This window comes from Rhinolophus sinicus, chromosome 2 (genome assembly GCF_057876585.1).
Source record: "Rhinolophus sinicus isolate RSI-liver-muscle chromosome 2, RSI-T2T, whole genome shotgun sequence".
NCBI lineage: Eukaryota > Metazoa > Chordata > Mammalia > Chiroptera > Rhinolophidae > Rhinolophus > Rhinolophus sinicus.
The window spans coordinates 171,925,626-171,953,601 of NC_142502.1; the positions used below are offsets into that span (position 1 = coordinate 171,925,626).

The following is a 27,976-nucleotide window of genomic DNA, read 5'->3' on the forward strand; positions in this document are numbered from 1 at the left end:
ATCCTTTTATATAAATATATCTAACATGTACAATTTAAAAAATTAATCCGATGAAATACCATGGACCTACACCTCAGCTGAAGAAAAAGCAGGGTCTTTTAAAACCACAATCTGGACCCACTCTGCAGGTACATGTCCCTTGCCTAAAGCCCTTTAATAATGATGCCAGCTATCATATCTACCATTTATGTTATGAGAAGGGCCATTCCACAGGGCACGCTGAAGGCTGGCCTTCCAGGCAGCCTTGGAAGGAGGGCTTTGGAGGAGGCTGGGCCTCGATGAGAGGTCCCCCCTCTTTGGTGTGATCCCTGCTCTGGTGCCCAATTCCTCTGCCACCTGCCAGATATGTCACATTCAAAGTGCTGCCTCCCCAGGAAGTCCTGAACAGCGGTGCTGACTCCTGAGACTCCTTATTCCCAGAGCATGTCAAGGAGCCAAGGAGCGATGGAGTGTGGGGGATGGTGACATCGGGCCACAGCAGCAGGCAGGGATGGGGATAAGCCATGCTAAGACCAGCCTGTCTGTCCTTCCCGGAGGGTTATGAGCAATACGGCCTTGGGGGTGAAGAGTCACTGAGGAGTCCTGGACGGGACAGCTATAGTGCAGGGATAGAATTCTGGACTTCGAGTCAGGACCGGTGAGTTCTGGTCCTGGTCCAGTGTGGCCGTGGGCACAGACTTTACCTCACCCTGCTTCATCTTCTTTATTGGCTAAGTTTAAGAACAGTCATGCTTCACAGGATCTTGTTGAGGATATTGAGTGAGATAATATCAGTGTGAACAGGCCATAGACATGAAAAGTGCCAGCTGGTCTCTGGGGAATACTCAGGAGGAGGCCCCGACTTCTACTGGCCCAGAGAACAGCAGCTGGACTCCTCCCTAATGAGCCACTATTGAACAGAAGCTTCTGTCTGGGAGCCTGTAGCACACCCCACCCAGGCTCTCTAAGGGCCTGATTTGGCTTTTCATGGATAGCTCTTTGCAGGGCGTGGGGTGTCACCACAGAACGACTGCAGGGAGGGGCTGGGATCATTTTTAGTGGCTCTGGCTCTTCCACTGACCCCCATGAACACTCGTTCCTGTCTTAGCCTCTCTTCACCCACACCCTTAACTTTTCTACACGGACAAACAAAGCACCAGATCTTTGAAGGAGCAATACATGTGGGTGGGAGACACAGTCCATTTCTACCCCTCCACCGACAGGCTCTGCGATTTGGGCTGGGTCACGTCTGTCACAAATGCTCCCTCTGGGGTCCCCCTACTTCCCGCTCTTCCCTTCATTCCAGCATTGGGAGAGGAACGAAGAGGTTAATGTGGAGGCGGGAAAACGAGATGGGCAAGGAATGCCGGTTCCGGGGTGGAAAGGGACTGCAGATCAGGACCCGGGATAGCAGTGTGCACGGGCTGGGAGTGAGGTTTCCTCTCGCCACGTTCTCCAGGGAGTCAAGGCCAGCTCCTCTCCTGCCCCTTCCTTCTACAGCTGGGGTAACTCACAGTGATAGAGTCGCCCAGGGCTGCGATCACCTTGATGTCCGCCGGCTTCAGCCTGTGAACTGAGAATCAAGCGGGAGTGAATGCAAGATCGGGCTTCCTAGCTCCTCGGAAAACAACTAAAGATCCTCTAGGAAAGCTACAAGTCTATTTTTAACAGCAATTCAGCTTGGACAAAGATATTAAGAGCCCGTTCTTGTCAGAAGGCTCAGCAACAGCAACCGTGGAGCCTGACTGCCAGTCTCCTCAAGGGGCGTCTCCTGGCTTGTGATGGGACCTGATGTCACAAGGTGAGCAGTCACCCTCAGGGCATGAAGTAGCCCTGGGCAGTATGATTCAGGAGGAAGGAAGGAATTGTGGTGGACATGCAACCAACACTTGATCATTTATTCTAGGATCTGGTCATATTTGGGATAAAATATCACATCATCCTACTAAATAAAAACAGTTTCTCTAAAGTAAAAAGTATAAAGAAATGCTTTTATACCACTTCTTTTAAATCAAGGTGAAATTCACATAATATAAAATTAACCATTTTAAAGTCAACAATTCAGTGGCATTTAGTACCATATTCACAATGTTGTACAACCACCATCTCTATCTAGTTCCAAAACATTTTCATTACCTTCCAAGGAGCCCTGCACCCATTAAGCATTCACTCCCCTTTTCCCCCTCTCCCCCCAGCCCTTGACAACCACTATTCTGTTTTCTGTCTATGGGTTTACCTATTCTGGATATTTCATATAAATGGAGTCATGCAATAGGTGGCCTTTTGTGTCTGGCTTCTTCCACTTTGCATGTTTTCAAGGCTCACTCCTCTTATGTTAATAGCATGTGCCGCCAGTACTTCATTCCTTTTAATGGCTGAATAATATTCCATTGTATGGACATACCACATTTTGTTTATTCATTCATCACTTAATGGACATTTGGGTTGATTCCACCTTTTGAGCTATTGTGAATAATGCTGCTATGAACTTTCATGTACAAGTATTTATGTAAATGCCTTTTCCATTATTTTAGGCATACACCTAGGAGTGGAATTGGTAGGTCATATGCTAATCCTATGTTTAGCTTTTTGAGGAACCACCAAACTGTTTTTCACAGCCTGACTGTATCCCTTGAGTTTGAGCATGTACTGTGATGTCACTAAGCAGCTATTTACTCATGTGACAAACATATTCAACACCAAGCAGTGGCAGGGTACACTGGGGACTATGCAGTAATCAGAAATGTCGAATGCCTTCAAGAAGCTCACAAGCTAAGAAGGAATCCGTAGTTACAATAATTTATAGGCTGATAAACACTCAGCAATATAAAGTGATACGAAATTCTGGAGCTGAGAGGTGATCTGCCTCTAGGGGTGGGGTGGTTCAGAGAAGGCTTCGTGGAGGGGGTAATCTTTGAACTGAGCCTCAGGACATTATGAGATAAGGACGAGGCAGAGTGAGGTGGGTGATGGAGAGGAAAGCATAAAGGATGGTAAAGCATGCGATGTCTGTGAAGAACAGACAGTCATACATTTTGGCTTAAATGAAGGGTATAGAAGGAAACTAACAAAAAATAACATTGAAAGGTAGGTTAGGGCCACAGGTCTTTTATGCCTGACTAACATGAGTATTGCATGAGCCCTCTCTCATTCTCTCTCTCTCTCTCTCTCTCTCTCTCTCTCTCTCTCTCTCTCTCTCTAAATATATATGTGTATACATACACACACACACACACACACACATACAATAACCTGCATACATACACTTGTACTATATCTATCTACCCCTTTCCCTTATACACATATGCATGTGAATCCAAGTACATTTTGGGGCTCACACCTAAGATTCCTTATGCCACATGTAGCTCTGTCACCTCAAATCACAAGCTCATCTCTCACTCTCCCCAATACCTCCCACGCCCTTAGAGTACCTGACTCCCATAGCCACCCTGACTTTGCTCTAGCTCCATCTTTTCTCTTCAATGTGCTTTCCATCGCCTCTAGTGGATCAATGCTGAACTAAAACAGTCAAATCGTTTTCCTGCCTTGGGAGAAGTCTAATATATTATTTGCACCAGGGAGTGGCTCGCTCCCAGGGGGAAGAAACCCATCATTTCAGTGGGCCATTGCTCAAGATGGATAAACTGAAACTTGCGTGCAAGGAGGCTTTCTACCAGCTCTTCTTTGCCAAGTTACTCTATAAACACGCAGTGAAATACAGAAAACAGAAGATGCTTTCAACACAACTAGATTACATGTAGCCCACTTCACTCATCAACATCCAAATCATGGTTGTATAATTATATGTGCAGAGGAGGCTGCGTTAACACTCAGTGGAAACAGTGTTCAAAGGGTCTTAGAGACCCAGGTCTTGTCTCCTTCCACGGAGACGTCTTGTCTACCTGACTTCCATGCTGTTGGCAGATGGGGAACTGCCTCTCCCACTGAGGATTTGCTCTCACTGGAAAAGTAAAAGTCCCTGCCTTTTCCTACGATAGCATGCACACCAACGTACATAATTGTCCATGTGTGTATGCAAAATACAGAGATTCATGATCCTCAAATTTAAGCATGCATCAGAATCATCTGGTGAGTTTGTTAAAACACAGATGGTTAGTCTGACCCTCAGAATTTCTGATTTAGTAAGTTTGCAGTGGGCCCAAGGATATGTGGTTAGAAGAACAATATCAAATCACAAAGCCAGCTGCACACATTAGCACATATCCATGGGGCTGAGCCTGAGAATTTAAAAATGACCTCCCCTCAAAGGAATCAGGCTGTGGGTAAAAATAGGGGGGGAGGGCAACAAAACAGAAAATAAGACCTCTTTCCATCAACTATAGAGGGTTTATTTTAGTTCCTAGTAATGACTGTCAATCACCATATTCTTGTTGCCATAATGTGTAATACAGTAAATTCTGTGAACACTAGCAAGTGTGCAAAGCATAGGGGAAATCTTTGGGCCTGGCAAAATATTGAAGAGATGGATAGATTTGCATCAAAAGCACATTACAATCTGATAAAGAGGCAGCTGAAACTGCCATTCCTGTCTCCAAAATTGGTAACAGACAGAAAACACACACGTACATGCACACACATGCCTGTATCTGTGTCCATGATATGTGTGGGCAGATATGTGTGTGTGTGTGTGTGGGGGGGGGGGGCGGGGTTGTCCTGTTAGCCTTTTTAAAGGATTTTCTGCAAGAGATAATAAATGAAATAAGCCAAGACTAGGATGGGAGGAGTTTGACTTATCTGGGATCTTATTAAGATAGAGCCCAACACATCATTGGTTTAATATCTGTAGACCTTGATTTAAGCTTTGTTAATATCATCATATATGATAAAGACACAGCATGGAAAGCACTTTAGCAATTGCTCTCCTTGGGGTAAGAACTATTTAGAGATAAGATTAAAGTAGTGTGGGTGGATTAGCTAAACATTATCTGGTACAAACTGTCCACCACCTTGAAAGAGATTGATAAATACATCATTAACTCATCAAGATTTCTACAGCGGGGACCTCTTATCAGAAGGCCATCCAAATCATGATGAAATATCATGAATAGCAAGGAAATGGTAGACTTGACTACAGAATTAGGGAAACTACCCTCTATACATAAAGAGTTACACCCAGGAGAAAGACTTGGCACTTCGGAATTTCATCTTGTGTAACTCAACAACTTAAACCACCCATGGCCATAATCTGAAAAACCAACTTCCTTTCAATTGTCAGCTAGGGCTGCTCAACCCATAAGCTTTCTGATTTTAGAGACTTATATAAGGGCTTTCGCAATGGTGGTAAACTGCTGGCACAAGGTTGGAACCTTATTTCTGCCTTTGAAATGCTTCAGTGTGAATTTATATGAAGAAATATGTGTCTTGCACATAGTAGGAGCTCAAGAAATGTGTTAAATTAAATGAAAAGCTAAGTAAGGGGCTCTGTGTCAGGGCTCTGACAGCAATTGAAACTTTAAGTGATGGAAACTACAGGGAAGAGAAACATTTATTCATCCAAACATCTTGGGGTGAGTTTGACCTTGCTTAGTAGACTGGTCCCACCTAAGGACAAGCAGGCTGTCATTCCCTGTGGGGCGTCATTATTTCCTAGTCCTATGTTAAGTGCATGTCCCATGAGCAGGGGTGACTATAGAAACAGCTTCAGGGTCTACCCTGGACATCACACTGCTGGTTCACAATGAAGTGAAATCCCTAGGGATCACCCAGTGCTGTAACCTGGGGCATTTTTCATCTCAGCTTTTGAATAGCTCATTTTAGCCAAATGGGTGAAATAAATGACATCAGGGACTTAGAAAGGAATCAATGGCTTAAATGAATGAATAGTTCTGATTCATACTATTGGTGACACTGACATATAATTAGCACTGTGGATTCCTACTTTCCAAATACTATAGATTGCCTCCCACTCCCCATCCCCACCCCCCACATGGAATTAGCAGCTTGACTTCAAGACAGCCAACTTCAAAGGACAGTCAAGGAGCCATGTCCCCTCAGGCTCCTTATTACTACCACTCTTTTGTTCGCAAAATGCTACTCCTTTTCTTACTGGGAAAACCTTAAATCAACTACTGGGCCCAACATAATTTTTTTCAGTTATCCCAACTATATTAGGGCCATGGAGTCATATAAAATGACACAAGAATTTACGAAATTGTAATGCCCTCAGGAGATACCACCCAGCAAACTGCACGTGTGAACTGACTAGGATGAAAAAAACAGAAGCTTGCATCCATTAGCTACCAAATGCAAATTGATCATTAAAAAAACTACTTACATCAACTCAATGTATCTTCCCATGGATCAGTGGAAGAGGTTTATCACCTGTGGGCTCTGATAGAATGAGAGTGAGGCACCCTGGCTGCCCTGGCCTGTTGATGAAGGCAGTTTCCTGTTTTGAAACACCTAGGTGATTAGCTAGGTATGTCTGTGGATGGTTTGAGAGAAACACTAGGAAAGGGGACTAACAAAGAAGGTTTTTGAAAACAACTCTGAAGGCAAAGTAGTTATTTTATAAGAAAAATCGTTTTAACAGAGGTTTCTTTGGTCTAGCCGGTTTTTAAGATCTTTTTCAACCCTAAGAATTGTTGATTGGCTGAATTAGAAATACTGGACAGTTCAGATTAGTACAACAAATATTTATGGGTTCCTACCAGGTGCTGAGTCATTGGGAATCTAAAGATAAGACAACCTGCACTTATAAGTATGTATCAGATGCCTTCATCTTGATTAGAAATTGCAAACGTGATCTCCAGAAGAGTGAACGACCTCACCAGAAATATGACAATAATCAAAGGAAAATAATAATGTGGCCCTGTGCTAAGTCCTCTTCTTACCCCAGCAGTCACAAGTATGATTAAAACGTCTCATCCTAGATTATGCACAGTAATGACATATGTTTCTCATTATAGTCTAGGGAGCTGTGGCCATTTGTCTATGACACTTTTCAGGTGGGACTCAGAAGTATAGGCCCGGCATTGATCTCTAAGTATTGCCACCTACGTAGTTGGAGAGAGAGTGTTTTGGTCCCATGCCCACCTGGTTAGATCAAGCAGGCTTAAATCTGTCCATCTGCTTATTCAAACTGCTCCTATCACCAGAGTATCTCAGGTCTCAAGGTCTTGAGATTTCTTGCACTTACACCTTCAAGTGCCAATAAACAACAATGTCAGGGTCAGGGAATAAAGGAGAGGTTCACATTTTATTTGGCTTTTTGATGTTGAGATAGGCTCTCAGGGATTGGTTGGTTATCATTGTCATGACAGGAACGTAATCTAGACAGATTGCAAAATACTTTACAGCTCCTCCTTTCAGAACGATAAGATTAAAAGGAGATGGATATTGTTTCATTGCAAAGAGCATGGATATTAAAACATCCACATTCTCTCTCCTCCTCTCTCTCTCTCTGTACAAACACACCTACATAAGTACCTACATATATAACTACATCTTGGAGCCTTGGAGGGCCTACGTATGAAGCTAGTCATTTGCTCCTGCCACTAAAATCCTGCTAGTAAACTAACCAATAGGTGTGAGTTGTCACCAAGTGTGGTGGAAAAAGTTAAAAGACTGAGTGTGAGTGTGTGTGTGAGTGTGAGAGAATGTGAGTGTGTGTATGTAAGATCTTGATCAGCTATTCTTTTATTCTGCAACATAGCACAAGAGCCAGTCACACACCAGAGTTTGGGTCAGAAGAGTTTTGACTGATTTGCCAGTCATTTGGCTTTATTTGAGTGTGTAGAGCTGAGACATGCGTGCGGTGCAGGCTGACAGCCAGGGCATTCATTTGTTCTAACACTCTGCAAAAGGAGGCAACCTGACGACAAAGATTTGCATCCCCGAAAGATTCCTGCTCGTCCCTGTGACAGCTCCAAACTTAATTTTCTACCTTGCAAGGCACATAGGAGGCACTCAACAAAGCATCTGATAAATAAATGAACAAGTGAACAAATCGATAAAAGAAAAAATGAGTCGTCCTCCAGGACCCTACTTCACTGCTGCAGAATTGCTCCCGGGCTGGTGATTTGAGTTGTGCAGGTGACCCGACAACCCTCCCGTGAGTTCCCATAGTCACAGGCACACAGCCATCCCTCCCAGACTGGCTGGCCTTGAGGAAAAGGCTCGGCCTTAGGCAAATCCTCTTTGGGAAGGTCTCTGCCTAGAACATTCCGTGACTCTCATTTTCATGGCCCAACAACAGTCATTTTGGAAATACTGAACAGCAGTAAAAACGGCACATTAATAAGACAGCATATCATCAACAAGACAAATAGTAAAAAGTGTTGGAGAGGCTGTGGAGAAAAAGGAACCCTCATACACTGTTGATGGGAATGCAGACTGGTGCAGCCATTATGGAAGGCAGTGTGGAGGTTCCTCAAAAAATTAAGAGTAGAATTACTGTATGACCCAGCAATCCCTCTCCTGGGTATCTACCCAAAAAATATGAAAGCATTTATACATAAAGACACGTGTGCTCCAATGTTCATTGCAGCTTTGTTTACGGTGGCCAAGACATGGAAACAACCAAAATGTCCTTCGATAGATGAATGGATAAAGAAGTTGTGGTATATATACACAATGGAATACTATTCGATGGTAAGAAAAGATGATATAGGAACATTTCTGACAAAATGGATGGATCTTGAGAGTATAATGCTAAGCGAAATAAGTAGGACAGAAAAAACAGAGAACCATGTGATTTCACTGATATGTGGTATATAAACCAAAAACAACAAAAGAACAAGACAAACAAATGAGAAACAAAAACTCATAGACACAGACAATAATTTAGTGGTTACCAGAGGGTAAGGGGAGTGGGAGGTGGGAGATGAGGGTAAAGGGGATCAAATATATGGTGATGGAAGGAGAACTGACTCTCGGTGGTGAACACACAACGGGATCCATAGATGATGTAATACAGAACTGTACACCTGAAATCTGTAACTTTACTAACAATTGTCACCCCAATAAATTAAAAAAAAACACCGAAAAAAAAAAAATAAGGCAGCGTGTTTTCCTGTTCTGTGTGGTGTTTGAGTGCATCCGCATTTGGCTCCAACAGGGAGTGTGGACTGGTTATTTTTGCTTCCTGCTTCGAGGTTGTTTTGCTTTTTGGAGAACAAATTCACCTCATCAAGGCTTAAAGGCAGGGACAATGACATCTGCTCACTGAACTAACACTGTGCTCTTTGCTAACTATGGCCTGGTACAAAAGTAATGCTTAGTAAATGCTTTCTGATAATGTTATCATCTCATATCTCATCTCATCTCATATCATGTCACACCACATCATAGCGTATCATACCACACCATATCATATCACATTTTAGTTAAAGAGTAATCAAGTACAGGCATAAACTCACAAATATGCAGGCATAATGTGGAGAACCTGTGGGTTTGGTTTCAGACCACCACAAGAAAGTCAGTATTGCAATAAAGTGAGTTGTAATCTTTTTGCTGATGGAGGGTCTTGCCTACAATTTGTAAAAAAAACCCCACAAAACTGCAACACCTGTGAAGCGCAATAAGACGAGGTATACCTGTACATTCAGAGCTACTTTTATTATCCTTGAAAAATCTTGGGTGCCTCTCAGATTGTATAGAAAGTCCTTGTCATTCTAAGGTTGCTCTTACTTTAGGCCTCAAATGAGTTTAAAAATCACTGGATTCAAGCCGTGTACCTGAGGTGGGAATGCTGTCGGAGGGATCCTTGTCAGGGCACCTGATTTCTATTCCATCTCTCACCTGAAAGGAGACAAAGAGAAATAAACAGGAAGGGAACATGGAAATTTGGGTGAGAAGTGGGATCTCTACTTTGGAAAATATCACTTAATATAGAAACCTAAGCATCTTTTAAGATCTCTCCCTCTCCTTCAATACTCATATCTGGGTGTCTACAACATCCTTTCCAAATGCTCCCAAACACGTCCGCTCTCTCCTCGACCCTCTACCTCAGCCTTAGACCAGGCCTCTGTTACTTATTTACTGAAATCCTGCAGTAGTCACAGCACCGGTGCTGTGAGCTTCCTGCTCCGCCTCTGAATCCATCCAGAGGAATCTCTTTCTCAACATAACAGAACTATGGCATTCCCCTGGCCAAATTCTCAGTGAAAGCAGGTTTTTTTTTAATCTGTTTTGGGTCTTGTTGTATCCCCAGAGCCTAGAACGGTGCACAATAGATGCTCAATAAATACAGAGGGAGCCAAAACAACGCATACACATTTTAAGAAAGGAAAACTGCATTAAAATTGTAATACTCCATATATACTGATAACAAAAGAAGAGTATAAGTCACATTTGGCTTCTGCAATGACCAGAGGTGTTCAAAGTGGTTCCCATCAGAGTCCAGACACTTTTGATTACAGGGAACTGCTGCTTGAGCAACGTTGACCAAAGTGTCCACTTGTATACATTTTTTGGCACCCCTGGTATTTGTTGGTTGAATAGTAAATATATTTCTACTCTGTATTAACATCAGCATAAAATCCATCCTTCTTAGCATGGCCTAAGAGTCCCCCAGATATTCTAAACCATCAGAGTTGACCCAATTCTGGGTACTGTCCATGCCGCCACGTCTTTGCCCAAGCACTTACTTCTAGCCTCCCCTTTCCTGTCCCTCTCTCTGTTTCCCCCCACATCCATTCACCGGGCTCAACCTTAGTTGTCCTTCAAGCCTAAGGTCATGGGTACTCTTTGGGAAGGCTTCTTCAATTCTCTCTTTTCTGAATTATTGCGCAGACTCTGTGTTCTCAGAAAACTCCATGGAAACTTTAATTACACACTTACTCCATTGTGCTATAATCACTGGTTGACTTCACTAGACCAAATTCCTTAGGACAAGTAAGTTTTGTATTGATGTTTTTATCTCCTATGTCTAGTACCCATCTTTCCACCACCCACTTAGTCCTTCAACTAATAATGATTAGGTACCTGCTCTGAGTCCCTGCCCTTGCTGACCTTGTATGCTAGTGGTACATAGCAGGTAAACAATAACTGTACCCAGAAGGAATGTATCACTCCCTATTATCACATGATAATAGCAACACTTACATAAAACTTACAGAATGCCTGATCTATTAGACATGCTTTATGCTTATTATTTATTACAACTTCATAACAACTCCATGAGGTAGGACTATGATTAAAAAAACCAAGGCACAGAGAGAATTAAGTACCTTGTCCATTGACACAGAGCCAGTAAGTGGAAGGGACTGGATTTGAACCCAGAGCCAGTTCTCTCACCTCACTGTGCCATGCTGCCTCTCAGATATACCCTCATTGCCAATAGTAGTTAGAAAGTGTGGGACACGTTGATAAGTCAAATCTTTCACACTGTATCTCCTGGGCTTTGTGGCGGAGGTTATCACCTTGAGCAACTTTCACCCTCATTTTACAATAGGGAGACAGGGATGGTACTAGGATGGAATTTGTCACAACCCATCTCAGTCCCCAGTCCTCTGAGAAAGAGGGTATCAACCCGCAAGAGTTTCTCGGTTCCTCCGGGGAGTGCAGGGTGCCCTATCTAATCTTCACAGGAAGTATCAGAAAGAGTCACGAGATAAGCAATAAGCAAAGACGTGAGTAGGTATGAGGTGTAGACCAATTTCTGAGGCCTTTTGGTCTCCATGCTGTCTGGTTTTAGATTTCACCACACCTCTCTGCATTTTCTTAACATTCTCTTCAGATTAAGGCCTCAGGTGAGTTTCAGAGGACTTGTCAGATATTTGGGAAGGGCCTGGAGAATCCTGCCTTACATCAAAACCGACAGGGAACAGGCTGTGCTGAGCCTCCTCACACCCCGTAGCGAGGCCTTTCTAAAGACAGAGCCACGGGGCAGACCTGCTTTCCCCTCTCCCCGCAATGAGAACACACCTGCTCCTTCACCCTTTCCATGCTGCTCATGGGGTTTCAGGACAGAAAGAACCCCGAGGAAGGTCCCAAAGACTCCGCAAGGGGTATGGCCCCTGGTTCACTAGCATGTTTATCAATCAGAGAAAACTTCTCCATACCTCAGGCTTCCCATGGGGTTTTGTCAACCAGGGCAGGTAGTTGCTATTCCTGTAGGTGAACAGATATGGATTCTCCTGCAGAGAAAAGTAATGTGTTGTAACCATGACCCAGAGATCTGTACCATTTAATCATCAGATTTTATCATCCAGCAATGACTTTGGCTAATTTGGAACATTCATACCATCGTTTAAATGAAAACCATTCTCTGGCTTTCCTTCTCTGTACTGCCTTTGAGTTCCCTGAAGGAAACCATTAATGCTTCAAAATTTTCCATTTGCAATAGTCAGCATCTCGTGCTCTCTACCCGGAGGTCCATGCTATCAGGCAAAGTACATATATTTCCATGAAAAGAGAACTTAATTGTAAGCTTCCTGGCAGCCAGAGCAAAGAGGGAAACAGGATGAATTATATAGTTTTCATAATGTAGTCACAAAAAACCTACCAATTCATCAAGAAAGCCAAAACTTTGACTAGCATTAAATGCTAAAAGGAATTCTACTCATTTATGTTATTTTTCTTATCCATTTATTCAGCAACAAACATTAACTATATGCCTACTATATATTAGGTACACGTTTAAGAAACCCATCTTTACATTTGGGGTCAGGTGAGATGCGGCTTTGTTGCTAGGCCCGCCACAGGTGTGGAGAGAGCTTCAGTTTTGCTAAAACGGCTCTCCTGGCCCAAAAGCGCAAACCTTAAGTGTGCCAAAAATGCAAATCTGTGCCTAGGCTCAGAAGAACAGACCCAAGATTCTAAAGGCACTTATGTCCCAGCCAGGTAAGATCCCACTTCACAGCAAAGCCCATCCCATTTCTTTCTCCAATTCAGCAAAAGATTTCCTCTCCTCCCCAGCCCTTGCCTACCTGAGAGGGACATTTCACCAGCCTCCTGTGTTTTGCACTGATTGTCTCATCTTTCTCTCCTGCTGGCTCCATCTAGAAAAGAAGGTGATCTTTAGAACAGAAAAGTTATGCACAGGTGGCAGCCTCCCAGGGTATCACTGAGAAAGCCTCATTCGTCCAACATTTCTCAGAGCTTGACTCTGGACCAGCAGCATCAAATGTCCAGCCTCCATCCCAGACCTGCTTAGTCAGAAACTCTGGGGTAGGGACCATAAGCACGAGAGAAATGAATGATTCCTAGCCCACCCCATCCTGATGTCACAGAAGGAGAAATTGAACACTAGAGAGGTCGGAGTGGGACCAGGACATCGGTGTCCTGGATCCAACCACATGTCTCAGTGAGTCACATGGCTTCCTGGTCATCCGGGGACCGGTTATTCAGCTTGCCTTCTTGTCCCCTCTTCTTGCTGCCCATCTGTTGGCTGGCTCATTGATTCAACTTCCTTTGGAGAGGAGAGCAGGATGGGAAGGAAGGGTGAACACGTAGCGCTTGTGTAAAGCAGGCGCCCTCTACCCAGGGCTCCCCTTCCCTTTGTGGGTGTAAACTCATGTCCAGTGGGGAATGAAAGAAACCCTCTGTTTCCTGAGAACTGCTTATACAAGTGTGAGTGAAGCAACTTACGGGTCCTGGGTCAAGTCCCACATCTTGAACTGGGACACGGAAGTACAGTGACATGGGTCACAGCATGGTCTCCACCCTCACAAACAACTAAAATGTCTGGTGATTTAGGAGTGAGAGATGGTGGCATAAGCTCTGATATAGGCAGCTACTTAAATGATAACCACAGCCTATCTAACAACGTAGAAAAATAGGGTGTGGTGAACCAACAGGGGAAACGGGCTGGTGATAAAGCTCAGATGAAAGCCTTGCGGGGAGAGGGGAAAGTGAAAGCAGTTGAAGAACTTGATGCGGGATTGATTTTTTAAAAATTCCTTTTGTTATTTTAAATGATCATTTTATGTACGTAAACACTTAAACAGAGTGGCTTTGAGAGATCACATATTTTCTTTTGCACGCACATGCACTACCTCTACCATTGCAGAACCTCGCGTTTGCTGCCAGCCTGACTGTCCACAGGTGCTAGGCTCCTGTGACACCTTTGTCCTTCACTTTCCCTTCCAAGGACCTTGACAGGGGCACAAGAGGCCGGAGGGCCCAGGCTGGAGCAGCCTGTCTGGCTCAGCTACGGGCTTTGCCATTCTCCATGAGGACTTTAGATTCTTCAGCAATATCTTATCCCAGAATCTGTGCCCACTAAACAAGAAGCAGGAAAGAACTTTACCCTTCGTGGGACTGGCTCTTCCCCCAAGTGGATCAAATCAGGTAAGAGGGTATAATTAATCATTTGGAAAAGGAGTGGCAACACTTTAGCTCAAGGGCTGGAGGAGGAACTGGGGCCTCCAGCTTCTTTCAGTTTTATTCTGATGGTAGACACTCCTAGAGATGGGAGGTCCCACCCCGAATGCTGAGGCCTGTTCTGGAAGGGAGCGTTTAGTGGGTTGGTGGCTAGGTGTCCATCTAGCCTGCTTTCTTCTCTTCAGTCTTTCAAGAATTTAATCAATAATACCATGTTTCCCTGAAAATAAGACCTAACTGGAAAACAAGCCTTAGCATGAATTTTCAGGATGATATTCCCCTGAACAGAAGCCCTAATGTGTCTTTTGGAGCAAAAATTAATATAAGACCCAACCTTGTTTTCAGGAAAACACTGTAGAGTCTAGAAAGAAACATTGAAAGAGCCACATCTTAATGATTCTGTTAGAATAGAATCAGCAGAGCATTTTTTTAAGGTCCTCAAAGAAGGAAAATTCATAGGTTTTCCCAATAGAGCCACTTTCATTAAGAACCTTGTCCTGAATGTTTGTCCTTCACCTACATCCTTCCTGCTTCCACTGCTCCCCTTTACACCCACCCTGACCCTGTGTCCTCAGAGAGGATGGAGAACGATGTGCTTCTTCAAACGACCCCTGACGTGTCTCTCCTTCCACCCACGCAACACACAAATGCACGTACATGTCAGGAATATTTGTGTTCTTACTCCACTTTTCAGCCCTTTAATTGCTCATATCTGCTGTGCACAGTTTCCCTGATGCCCTGAAATTACCTGGAGTGGGGCAGGGGTGGGAAGGAGACCTTAGACGTTCTGTCCAAGTAGAATGCCCACTCAGTTGTGAGCAATTTCTGAGTGTCCTCATCCTGCCCTGTGGCTCTCGCACCCTGCACAAGGCTTGGCACCAGGTGGGGGTCAGAGATGGCTGGAAGGATCTGGGAAACGAGTTCCCCAAAGGTGGGTCTTTTTAAAATTACTGTTGTATAAACATGATCAGAAAACATTGAGGAGAAGGCAGGAAGGGCCTAGGGAAAGAAATATGTCCCCAACACAAAACCTTCCTCAGCTTTATGTCAGGAGCTCAGCTTCAGTCTGGGGGGCTCATTCTGCTGAGACAGTGTGTTTCAGAAGCATGCGAGTGTGTGGACTTGACCTCCACTGGCCCTCAGAGCTTATGCCTATGCTGGGGCTTTTGGGGGGTGGGGGGCAGACCCTGGCATGGCCCTGCACAGCCATCCCTCCCATTGAGTCCTGGGCGTGAGGAAGGGTAGGGGCATAGAACCTGGGCCCCTGTGGTCTCAGCATTTCCGCTGGTCTCTCTGCGCCCCATACATGAGGGGCTGTGTGTCTGCGAATGTGGTCATGGACGGACATATCTGGCTTTTACCTCTGTGGCTAAGCCCAACACAGCAGAGGCTGAAGGAGGTGAATGCAGAGAGGCTTCCCCATGTTCCTGGGAGGACATAAGATGAACCCAAGGGTGAACCGCTCCTATATTTTCCCAAGGCCCTTGGAGGCTGGCTGAAGGTCATTAAAGCCTTTTGGCAAATAGAGAAAATGGAGACCAAGAAAAGTCACATGACTCACTTCAAGAAACGCCCGAAAACAGCTGGAACCAGAATCCAGGTTTTCTGGCTCCTCACCCGGTGGCCTTTGCCCTAATCGCTTACACTCCCAGTTTCCCATGGACTAGTCCATGTCTGCAGGAGCTGTCCATGCGTTCTAGCCACTGTGCTAGCTCTGGGAGTCATGGGATGATCTGGCCATTCCCCACTGAGGAAGCCAGGGGACAGACACGCCTGGGGAGACCCCTCCCTTTTCTCTGGCCTGGCTGCAAGAACCCTGAGAAGTCTCACTGGGAAATGACTGGTAACTGGTTGGACAGGTCTAGAGAGAGTCGGGGGGACTGTCCGCCCAGGAAAACCACCTCTTTCTCTTCATAGCCTGGTGACGTCTACTGTGTCCCCGTCCTTTGGCCTTGAGTGTGAGACCTTTCGTTCCTCTCTGTGCTCATCCTCAAGTGGGCTATAGGGCACTGTGTGTGCCTGTTTGAATGGGCAGTACTCAGGCTCAACAAAGGTAGTTATCGCTGCTGCCACCACCACGGATGACACTCAATAGCAAGAGAGATGAAGAGAGAAAGAGGGAGAGAGGAGCCCTTTCTCCCTATCTGCTCTCTCCCGCTTCTCCTTCTGGTGTTCAACGTGCTTCCTTGGTTCTCGGGGCTTCCTTATCCCCATGGTTTCCTCTCATCAGACCAGCCTCCTGCTGCCTCTTGCTAATGCATTTGGCTCCTTCTTTTCTCCATGTCCTTGGCTCATAAATGTCCTCTTGATAAAAATGTCTGTCCTGACCTCCTCTGACACATCCTACAAAGTCAAATCTCACCATCATGGGGGCTCTGCTGACCTCTTGCCCATATCACTTCTGGCTGGGTTCAGAGTCCAGCACATCACTACTGGCTGAGTGGAAGTTTACTCTTGTTCCTCTGGGTCGCCTGACCCTTCCAGCTACACCCTAGGCTCAGTGAGGTCATAGGTCATTTGGTGTGTCTCTGTACCTTCCTCGGACCCAGCACAGGGCAAGGCATGTCGTAGGTGCCCTTTTGTTGCTTGGGAGAGAGGTGACATAGGAAGAGGAGGAGATAGGTTTGGCTGAGCTGGAATAATGAGCCCTTCTCTCCCGGAGAGAGAGGGTAGAGGGAGGACAGCTCCTGCAGGAGAGGTCAGGTTACTTTTCTCTGCCCTTCCCAGGAAATCAGCAACAATTTCCTGCGGGAAACATTCCACCTAAGGGTCAGGCTCACTGACAAGGGTCCTTGTTCAAAGAAATGCTTTCTTCAAGGACAGTATGTTGCCACTGATATGGGCTGTCCGGGGCAGGTCCCGCCCCCTTTTCTGCTTTCTGTCTTACTGGCAAATGCATACTAAAACACAGCTGCTCATAGTACGCAGCATAGTACATCAGCTGAAAAGACGGAGAAGAAAGTTTATAATCTAAAGGAGAAGAAAACCAAGCTTCTGTCACTGGAATTCTAAAAATAGGGCAGCACGGATGGGGAAAAAAGTAAATGGCAAAATCAGGTCTCTGTCTGGTGCCCTGGAAAGTCTCAAAGTTTTGACATTATATTCCATCCGCTGATGAATCCCAGATAGCCCTGGGCAACGTTCAAGGTGTGGGGAAAGCCTGTCATAGTTCTAGTAAGAAGGGCCAACTTGTGTCAAGTACTCACTGTGGGTCAGGGGTGAGCTATACACTTGACATGTATTGGGTTTTGCAGAAAGGGAGTTGAGACCCTAGGTGCACACAACTTTTGAGAGTTGGAATTAAGATTTGAACCCAGGTCTTCACCACGCTAAAGTCCAGGTGCATCCCAGGCACCATCCTGGGCCTTTGAAACCACACCATGGCACTTAAGTGTAAAGTGAGGGAAAGTTGGCCTGGAACTGCTGTGTGAGCCGTCCCCTAGTGCCCCACTCCAAGTGAAGTCTCCCACACAGACTCCGGGGATACTTCCCTGCCTCTGGGAAGAGTGGGACTGGGGCTGCACTGTCAGGGCTGCAGCACTGCCCTGGGACAAGGCGGTGAAACTCCCAGCTGCCAGAGCTGGGCTGTCACCAGGTGCGAGGAGGCTCCCTGCTGGCCCAGAATCATCGCCCTGGGATCCTGCTGGCATCCTGCAGCCCCTGCATCAAAGCAGTGGGCAGAGTAGGTGCAGTGGTGGGAGCCTTGCCTCTCCTTCTGTAGGTCAAATCCCCAGGTTGGCACAGCCGCCTCCCGGGACCCTAGCCACTCACCATGTTGTTCCAGAGATTCAAGGCGAGTGTGGTGGGATCCTGAAGTGGCTGCTGCCTCTGAAAAAGAACCAGATAAGAACCTTGTGGGCCCCCAATGATGGGGTGTACCTGCCATGCCCTTGGAGGCTCTCCCTGGCATGGGGTGGTCCTGATCCGTCCAGGCTCTTTCTCTCAGCCCCTTTCCACATCAGTAATGGTGGGCACTGAGAGGACCGCTGTCTGGAATCAGGGCTCAGAGGTGAGGGATTGCAGGAGCAGGTCAACGTCTGGCTGTTTGTCATTATCAGGGGGTTCTCCATAATGGAACCAAATAGCAGAAGGAGCAGTGACAGGAAAGTGTCACATGTGGTCTGAGCAGGAGCAGGGGATGGGAGCTGATATTCCTCTCCCTCCTTTTAAACCACTATTTAAACATCGTTTAAGTCCTGGAGGGGGCACAGTGACTCCAACAGGCAGAAGCCTAGAGGGAGGGACTGTCCCAGACACACAGCGAAGCCTCAGCCTGTCAGAGAGACCCTGCTGAGCATGCGTTGACACACCGCCATGGTCATAGCCTGGATACTCCACTGGGGCCAAGGGCATCTGCCCAGTGACCTTGGGGTGGGGGAAGTGACTCAAACTACCCTCCCTGCAGAGGGAGAGGGTGATGTGGTGCCCTGGAAATTCTTACCCTGAAAAGTCACAATAGCTAAGAGGTCCTGAGGGTTTCCCAAGCACCAAGCCCTGCTCTAAGTTCCTCATACACATTTACTCATGCGATCCTGACAACCACCCTAGAGGGAGGGAATATTAATAGTGACGCTGATTTCACAGATGAGAAACCAAGCTACAGAGTTCCAACACCTTGCCCAAGGTCACACAGCTGGCCCATTTCAAAGCCAGGAGCCGTCTGGCTCGTATCCATGCTCTTTACCTCTGGGCTGCTCTGCCTCATGGAGTTCTCCAAGCCCGTGGGGAAATCAGGAAAAAAGTCTAACAAAATAGCAGCATCCCCCCTCCCCCAGACTACAATCCTGGGCTCGGTGAAGCCCAACTGGGCGGGAGGGGGAGCGTGTGTGGGCCAGGCTCTCACGGCCACCCTCACTCACCGAGAGTGTCTCGTAGAAGAAGGGCTGGAAAACCACTGCGAAGGACTCCTGCTGATTGTACTTGCTGGAGGCCAGGAGACGTTCCCAGCTTTCCTGAAGAAGGGAGCAGAAATGTGTACTGAGGAGCACCGCAAGCCACAGCCTGCCCCGTGGTCCAACCAGGGAGTTCTCAGCAGCCCCTCGGTCACAATCACCATCACGCGCTGCTCTGAATTGAAGGCTATTAGGAAGCTCCCTCTTGTCTCACCCTTCAGGCCCTTTGAGGAACTAAATCAGGTCTTCATTTTCTTCTGAAGCCCCAGCTTCAGGTAATACCAGAGATAGATAGACCTGAAATATATTCTCTGGGAGCTCAAGGCTACACCAGCCCGGCACACGGGTAGGGCCCCCGTGCTCGGTCCAAGGGCCAAGTTCTGTAGAGGGATGCGCCATTTACCATTCAGAACATGTTATTTCTGGAGTGAGACAAGTGCCACACAGCTTCATATATAACTTTCTTCTTAAACAAAAATCATGTGAACACATGCCAACAGAAACTGTGCTTTGAGCCATGTGCTGATAGGGACATTGGCTTCCACTGAGCCATCCTCACTCTCCTGGGGTCTGGTCTCTAAACTAGAAAGCACGTCTTTGGGAACCCTGGATTGCCCTTGGGCTGTAGTCTGGGGTAAAAGCCCAGTTTGGGCAAAACCAGCTCACCAGCCACAGATGCAGTGGTGTAAGCAGTGATGAGAAGCAGAACCGTTACTGAAGGAATCTGCAAAGTCCTTTAGTACCTTTTCCCTGTCCCCTTGTCCCCCCCACCCCCACCCCAATCTGCCAGTACTGTCATCCCCACTTTACAGACAGGAATACAGGGTCATCACGGGGAGTGAACTGAAAGTAGCTGTCTCTGGACCCGAACTCAGTTGGAGAAGTCCTACTATAGCAAATTCACACCCTAATTGTCCCTACCACCCCACTCTCTTCCATGACACCCCGGCCCTAGGAGCCACCTGCCAGTTTCCCAGAGTGGGCTCACCTGATAGAACCACTGTGACACAACCTTGGACAGCTTCGAGGTGTCCCCTGAGCAGTGGCAGGGCTCTGCTGCAGGGCTGCAGGTTCAAACAAGCAGGAAATGTGAGCGGGGGCCATTCAGGCTGCCCATGGGGAAACAAGGGAGCCAGAGGGACCTGGGTGTTGCCCAGGGAGTGGGGAAGCAGGATTTGGAAGTCTTAGAGAGTGCAAAAGGAAGGCAGCACATGTTGAAGAGAATAAAGGGTAGAGTGGAAAGGTATGTTGTGATCTGGTTCCCAACTGTCCCTTCCTCGGGGTGGGGAAGGGCTATGGAGTCACGCGCCCTCTCACTACCTCCTGGCACACCACCTCCCTCATTGCTTCCACACCAGAAACCCACTTCCAGTTCTTCCTCCCCCGACTCTGTGTGTCCTTTCTCTTCAAACCCCTCCTTTCCATTGCCGCCACCTTCAGCAGTCTCTACCCTGACTTTTATTCACGTGAACTTCTTTTCTGGGTGCAAACCCAGAAATCATAGGACTTGGGTTAAAGGAGTTTAACTTCTATGACAAATTTCAGAAATATATGAGAATCGTGTCCTGTGGAGATAAAATACATTTAGGCTAAATTTTGTTCTTTCCAGTTTCTAGAAGTTATCACTCTTTGGCTTGTGGATGCTTTGCCAAACCTGTTTTTTAAATTCTCAAGTCACTGTGGTGGGGGCTGGTCATTGGCACTACATCAGCCAGACTGAATAGTTCATCCTTTGACTCAGTCCCCCAAACAATACGTGGTGGACTTCACCCACTAGCTGCGTGATCTTGTGCGCTTCGCACACATCGCTTACTCTCTCTCAGCTTCTATCCTTTGAATTTCCCTTATAGGATTAACACACATGAAATGCCCCACGCAGTACCTGGCACCCAGCAGCCACTCAACATATGCTGGTCCCATTTCACTCCCCTTTTTACCTGAGCGGGGTCCCCTGATGCCAGTGAGACACCCCTACAGCCTCAGAGAGATCCACCAGGTTCACAAATGCTTTGGGGACCTAAGAGAATACAAGGGAGAAAAACGAACATTTGCAAAGTCACCATCACTGCCCAGAGAACCCCTGGTTTGAGCCCGTTTGGGGTCTGGCTGAGCATGACGGGGCCTCTTTGACAGGTATTTGGTTGGGGTTTGTCCAAAGCTGCCAGCCTGCTGGTTGTGCACAAATGTGTCATTCACCATCCCTCAGGATGGGCAGGGCACCTCCCCACTACATGTCAACAGGGGAGCAGGACCATGGTGATGCCAGGACTCGAGGCCCCCTCCGACAGAAACGCTGCCTCCCCCGGGAGCTAAGGGGTGGGTGCGAGCCACAGAGTTCCCCTTGGAGTCTCAGAACTTGCAGGTTCACTGTGGTCACTCGAGAAAGGGAAGCCCTGAAGGTTCTCAAGGCCTAGCCAGGCCATCACTGCCCCAGACGCAGTCACAGGAAGGCCTCGGGGGGGGGGGGGGGGGAGTGGAGTCACCAAGTCCCCTGCGAAGAACTGTGCTGTATTCCCTCTTCCTCCCCCAGAAGTCTGTGTCAGAAACACCTTTTGTAAGAATGAAGGGCTCCCTAGCTGACCTGGGTTTTCATTAAAAGGGTAAAAAGACTGGCTCCTCCAGACCCTCTCCCTAGGGCCTTGATCTCTCTCATGGCAGGTCTGGCACCTCTCCATTTTTCTCACCCCAGTGGAGGCCATTTGAGAGTAACCAGAACCTGCCCTGCCAGCCCTCGGAAGGGCAGCTTTCTCTTGGCTGGGGAAGGCATCCGTGAGAAAGCTCTGGGGGCGTGGTCCCACAGAGCTGTGGAAGCTGCAAGCCTCACCTTCTGGAGCAGGTAGTCCAGTGTCCTAGTCAGCTTGTTCATGCTAGCCGTCATGTGTCTTTGCTGTGAGAGGAGAGATGTGCTGAGCGTAGGTTGGGACAGGCGACATGGGGGTCACGCAGGCCTGGCTTCTCCTCTCCCCAAGCCCCACCCTCAACAGTGCCAACGGCCCTAACTAGCCCCAGTTTCTCGCAAACGAGGGTAGAATTCCCAGAGCTTCTTAGGATTTTTGTCCATTTTCTGACTTCCCCAACCCATCATCCACCAGGAAAATAACCAACCTCCACCAAACGAGAAGCTCCATATTAGGGAAGGGCAAATTCAAGGTCAAGACAATTCTAAAGATCACATCAAGGGATGGGAGAGAGGACTTGCTCCCAGAAACTAACACTTTTATCTGAAGAAAATCAGGTCAAAGGGGGAACATAATTACCCTTGGATTTAAGGACCCAGATGGACCTCAAAACTTCTGCATGGCCCTCTTTCCTAGACCTCCCCCTGCCACATTTTCCCCGAGTAAGAAAAGGGCTCCTGCACAGAATATTTCAAGATATCCCCTACCCACCCAATTCTTTGCAAGTAATGAAAATAAGTAAATAAGAGCACCTTAAAAACAGACGCTGGTAAAAAAAACAAAAAAAAAACAAAAAAAAAAACCAGACGCTGGTTCACCTTTTCAGGGTAAATAAACAAAACAAACAAAAAACAGCCAACAGAAATAAACTTCATAACAAGACGGCTGCCTGTAAACTGGCTGTCCCCTGAGGTGACGTGGCTCAGACAGGAAGACAAGGGAGGCCCAGGAGCTGTTCTGTTTCCTGGGGGGACATAGGCAGTGACTCTGGAGACAGCTGACAGTCCCTCGGGCTGGGACCGCCTGTAGGGCAGTCTCCCCACTCCCAACCCCCTGCTTTGGTGCCAGGTTGTCCTCTGGAAGCTAGTTCTGCTCACTCTGTGGCCACAGCCAGCAATGAAGACTCCTGCCTCATCTTCTTCAGTCTAAGTGAGTCTCTCCCAGAGCACGACATTAAACATCTCACTTGTCCTTCTGAAGAGCTTTGGGAACTCTGTCTCGAAAGGCCCTCGCTGCCCATCTGTACCACATCCAGGGGATCCCTCTTCCCCAGGGACACTGGGGATCCCTGCATGGTTTCCCCCCGACTGTGAACCCTGCTTTAGAAACCTCTTCGTTATGGTGCTTGTTCAGGACTGCAGAATGAATCGGGGCCCACCCAGTCACTCCAGGTACTGAATGGTTGTCACTTGGCTACCAACTGACTGTCCCTGTTTCTTAGTGGAAAACATTGCACTCCTATAAAATGTCCCTCATCTCTAAGGTCACACATAATAAACTCCCCCTTGAACCCAAAGTCAGGAAAAAGCTTATTTTTCCCAATGAACTTGCATGTTTCCATTTATATCACTTGCCCCCAGATTCAGAAGAATGTTATCAACCATGTGCCTGAGACAAGATTTAGCTTTTTCTAATAAATTATTTCCTTGGGATTTATTCTAAGGGGTAGGAGTATTCAGTCAAAAGATCACACACTTTTAGATTTCTTGAATCATCCTGCCAGTGTACCCTCAAAAATGTTGATACCTGCTTCTAAAGGCATTTACAACAAATAAATGCATATATTTGCTTGCACTGTCATTGGCTTTGAGTTTTCTTCCTTCATTTTTTTCCCCCTCTTCTCTTAACTGATTTTCGATCTTACTCATTAACGAAACTAGACATTAACTGGAGAGAAGTAAATAGAGTGCAGACCCTGAAAGCATGCCCACGCCACTGCAATAAGCCAGGTTACCAGTTACCTCTGAAACACCTGCCTTTGAATAGCTGGACCCACCATAGCAGCCCTGAAGAAGCATTGTCACTGCCTAGTAGATGGCTCCTGTTCTTCTCCTCTTAGGACTTTGGTCTTAAGAAACCCCTAATGAATAAATGTGGACATGGGCTCTTGTCTATTTCCTATAAAAGGAGCCCAAAGGCCTCTGAGGGAAGAAAAATTCCAGGTCCTAAGTAGGTCAGAACGGGAGTGTATCATTTCTTCTTAAAAGGAAAACACCTTTTTCTCATATGAACAACTTCAGGAAACTTTACCTGTGACACAGGTAAGGGAGGGCTGCTCTGTGAAGTCAACTAGAAGCCTGGAACCCCCCTCTCAGCCTTGCCCTTGTGCTCAGAGGCACCTTGGGACTCATAGAACAAGGCCTGAGGGAGAGACGGTACCTGGGATGTGCTTTAGGAATGCAAAAATGCTGTGTAAGGGCTTCTCTGATGGGGTGTGAGCCAAGCCACTGGGTTAGCTTGAAGAGGGACCTGTAGCCAGGGGCACACCCAGGAATACCAGGAGGTGAGTGGTGGGTCTGGGCAGCAGACATGGGACTGGTGGCAAGAAGAGAGGAGCTGGCAGGCCCAGGCCAAAGGGCTGAGAGCCAGACCTAGGAGACACAAACTCCTTTGGGAGAAATAGAAGTGGAGGTGGGATTTATTCTAGGCTCCAAAGCCTTGGTAGTCTTTGTGCAAAAGGAAAATCAAGACGAAAGACAAAATGCAATGAAGAGGGAACTTGAGTGGATGCTAATAAGCATTGCTCCAATGAGCTAAATTTATGGAGATCAAGTCACTGGTGTGCAGCCATTTAGAAACTAGGAGTAAGGCATGATAACTTTTGTTACATGTTTACAACCAGTTAAAAGTATGAGGTGCTAAGTGTGAATAAACTCAATCCATATGTATATAGCAACATGACTAGATCTTGAGGGAATTTCACATATTGACAAAAATTAATGTTTGCTAACAAATGTCAGAAAGGTGATAGGGAATGGGTGCTCTCAGACACTGGTGAGACATGTGATATTGTGATTTATAATAAATGTTTATTTGGTTTCCATCCTTTTCTGGCACAGCTCCTAAAACCACAGAAATTTCCTGATGAGAGGTGTCCTTTTTATGTTAATGATGTGAATTTGAGACCTCACCTAAGAATGGGGACTGATTGCCAGGAGAACCAACCATGTGATTAGAGGGTGGGACCTTTCAGTCCCACCCCTCTGACCTCTGGGGAAGGCCAGAGGGTCTGGAGGTTGAATCCATTGCTAATGGCCAACGATTTTATCCATCATGTTTATGTAATGAAGCCTTCATAAAAACCAAAAAGGATGGATTCAGAGTTTCCCAATTGGTAAACACATGGAGGTGCTGGGAAAGTGGTGCCTGGAGAAGGCCTGGCAGCTCTGCACCCCTTACCCATTCCCCATACTTTGCCCTGTGCATCTCTTCCATCTGTCTGTTCCTGAGTTATAGCCTTGTGTAATAAACTGATAATCTAGTAAGTAAAATGTTTCTCTGAGTTCTGTGAGCTGCTCTAGAAAATTAACCGAACCCAAGGAGGGGGTTATTGGAAGCTTCAAACTATAACCAGTTGGTCAGAAGCTTAGGTGACAATCTGAAATTTGTATTGGTGTCTTGAAGTGAGTGAGTGTGTGAGTGTGTGTGTGTGTGTGTGTTTGTGTAGTAGGAGGGAGGTCTTGTAGGAGTGAGCCCTTAATCTGTGGGATCTGAACTATCGCCAGGTAGACAGTGTCAGAATTGAGTTGAATTGTAGGACACCCAGCTGGTGTCTGACAATTGCTTGCTGGTGTGGAAAACACCCCGCACATTGGAACTGGTCCCAGAATATTAGACTATAAATGGGTTCAGCTACATTGGAGGGCAATTAGATAGTCACTACCCATTAAAACTTAAAGTATATGCATCAAATGAGCAATAATTCTATGTTTAAGAATCTACTCTAGGCACTTTTCTTCAAATTATTTTGAACATGACCCACAGCGTTAGATATGTTTCACATCACAACCCAGGATACATATCTATCTAGAAATGAAGCAAAAATAATCATGAACCAACATTTACCTTGCCATATGCAATGAATACCGATATGTTATAGTTCATCCTATTTCTATATTTATAGTTTTGGTTGCAATCTTTGAAACTGATTTTTGACTCATAATGTACTTCAATCTACAATCTGAAAATCACCATATTTAGAAAAGCACACATGTTGAAGTAAATAAACAAGGTTATTTATAATAGTGAAAAACTGGAAACACCTAAATGACCATCAATAGGGAAATGATGAAATAAAATGTAGTAAATTTACGCAGTAGAACACTATTTAGCAAATAAATTCAATCCGTACATGCTAACGTGACTAGATCTCAAAAATACTTGGTGACTGAAAAAAAGTGCTCAATAGTGCATATGATATAGCACTATTCATGTTAAATCTTTCTCATTCTCACACACATGAAAATAATATTAGGATTCATAGATATGTATAAGGCTTGGAAATAAAAAGGGAGAGGCTTGAAGGTGGCAGCCAAAGGGTATTTTAGCTTTAACTATGTTTTAGTTTCTTAAAAGGAGAAAACATTTGTGCATTGCATATGTAACTAAAAACTAATAAAAGTAAACAATGAATAAATGGATACATGCACACAGGAATGCATCACGTAATCAAGAGTGCTTGAAAGTATTAATACATGAAAGAATGCAAGAATTCACATAGAAATGCTTGAATGCAAAAAAGTGTGGAAGAAATCACAAATAAGTGTAAACATCAATGAATGCATTCAAACAAAAAAAACTCAAACAAGAGCTATCATGAACATACTCATCATAAATACACCTGCATTGCCTGCATATAAAGAAAGAATGAATTTATCCATAAATAGGCAACTTATGGATGGATGAGTGGACATATAGAGGCATACAGCAATGCCTAAATGCTTGTTTGAGCACTTTAATGCATGAATGTGTAAAATCATGAAGAAATGTTGGTGTACATAATGACCGAAAGGTGGCAGAGAATAAACAGAGCATGTAAATTTCCCTTGGCATGGGAGAAAACAGAGGGTGCAGTAAAATGAAACTTCAAGATCTATATGCTGCAAACCCAGGCGATCTGCAGGAATATTGTTCCACGAGAGCTGGTCATGGAAGGTAGGCTTTTGTCAGCATTGTCCCAGGACCCAACATCACTAAAGGAAGGGGGGTTTAGTGGTGGGCCAGGAGTCAGGCAGACCTCAGGGCATTTGGAGGAGGGCCAGAGTATATGCTATGGGAGAAGGGTAAAGGAACCTCAAGAAACTCCAACCCATGCCTGTGCCATAGCCTGGCAGAGGCCCGGAAGGTGGTTGAGAGGACAGTCGGCAGGTACTTGGTCTGCCATAAGTGGCAGGGCCAGTTTCAGACTCCTGAAGAAGAGTCTGTGTGCCATTTACATCACCGTAGCCCAGGTATCTAAGCCACCCCTTACACATTCAATTGATTCTAACCCGGACAATCTTCAATAAAGAATGAAGTCCTAGATTGTAACCGACATAAATAATAAATGAAGCCACATCTTTCCTGTCCTGTTTCCAGGAAAGCTAAAGAGCCCGGAGAATACAATCTACCTACATAAACAGTAGGCTTCCGTTACAACTAGAGATCATGGTGTAGTAGAGTTCAAGAAGTGATAACAAGAGTACACATCCTGCTTATTTCCTAAATTCAGTACTTAAATGAAATCAGAGTTAAAAGAGGAAAAATGATTTTTATTTAGGAAGCCTATTTTCTTCAGTTGCAGAATGATTGTTGACTTATCTGTAGCTCAATTTTCATTTTCCTGATATGAAGTATGCATAAGTTAAAAACGCCTGTCCCTGTACATGTTGCTTGACATCTATCTATCTATCTATCTATCTATCTATCTATCTATCTATCTATCTATCTATCTATCTATCTATGTATCTACCTATCCATCCATCCATCCATCCATCCATCCATCCATCCATCCATCCCCCAACAACCCACTCACCCATCCATCCACCCACCTATCTTAACTATGAAATAGGTACTATGAGGCCCAGCCTGACAGGTGTAGATCAGACAGGTTTAGTTCGTTCACTCTGTACCTGTTTTCAATCCCTCTGCCTCCCAACT

The 27,976-nt window shown here is 45.9% G+C and overlaps 1 protein-coding gene across 2 annotated transcripts in view; it reads right to left on the reverse strand.

Annotated features, from left to right (window-relative positions):
* Positions 1–27,976, reverse strand: part of PLB1 (phospholipase B1) — a 120,372-nt gene that overhangs the window by 62,881 nt on the left and 29,515 nt on the right. For both annotated transcript variants that reach the window (XM_074331834.2, XM_019735316.3), the window contains 9 exons: positions 21,985–22,047; positions 21,098–21,177; positions 20,149–20,224; positions 19,128–19,220; positions 18,040–18,096; positions 12,873–12,944; positions 12,006–12,080; positions 9,678–9,741; positions 1,494–1,552 (listed from right to left, as the gene is read on the reverse strand). In XM_074331834.2, coding sequence (XP_074187935.2) covers positions 1,494–1,552; positions 9,678–9,741; positions 12,006–12,080; positions 12,873–12,944; positions 18,040–18,096; positions 19,128–19,220; positions 20,149–20,224; positions 21,098–21,177; positions 21,985–22,047 — 639 coding nt within the window. The remainder of the gene's footprint in view (positions 1–1,493; positions 1,553–9,677; positions 9,742–12,005; positions 12,081–12,872; positions 12,945–18,039; positions 18,097–19,127; positions 19,221–20,148; positions 20,225–21,097; positions 21,178–21,984; positions 22,048–27,976) is intronic.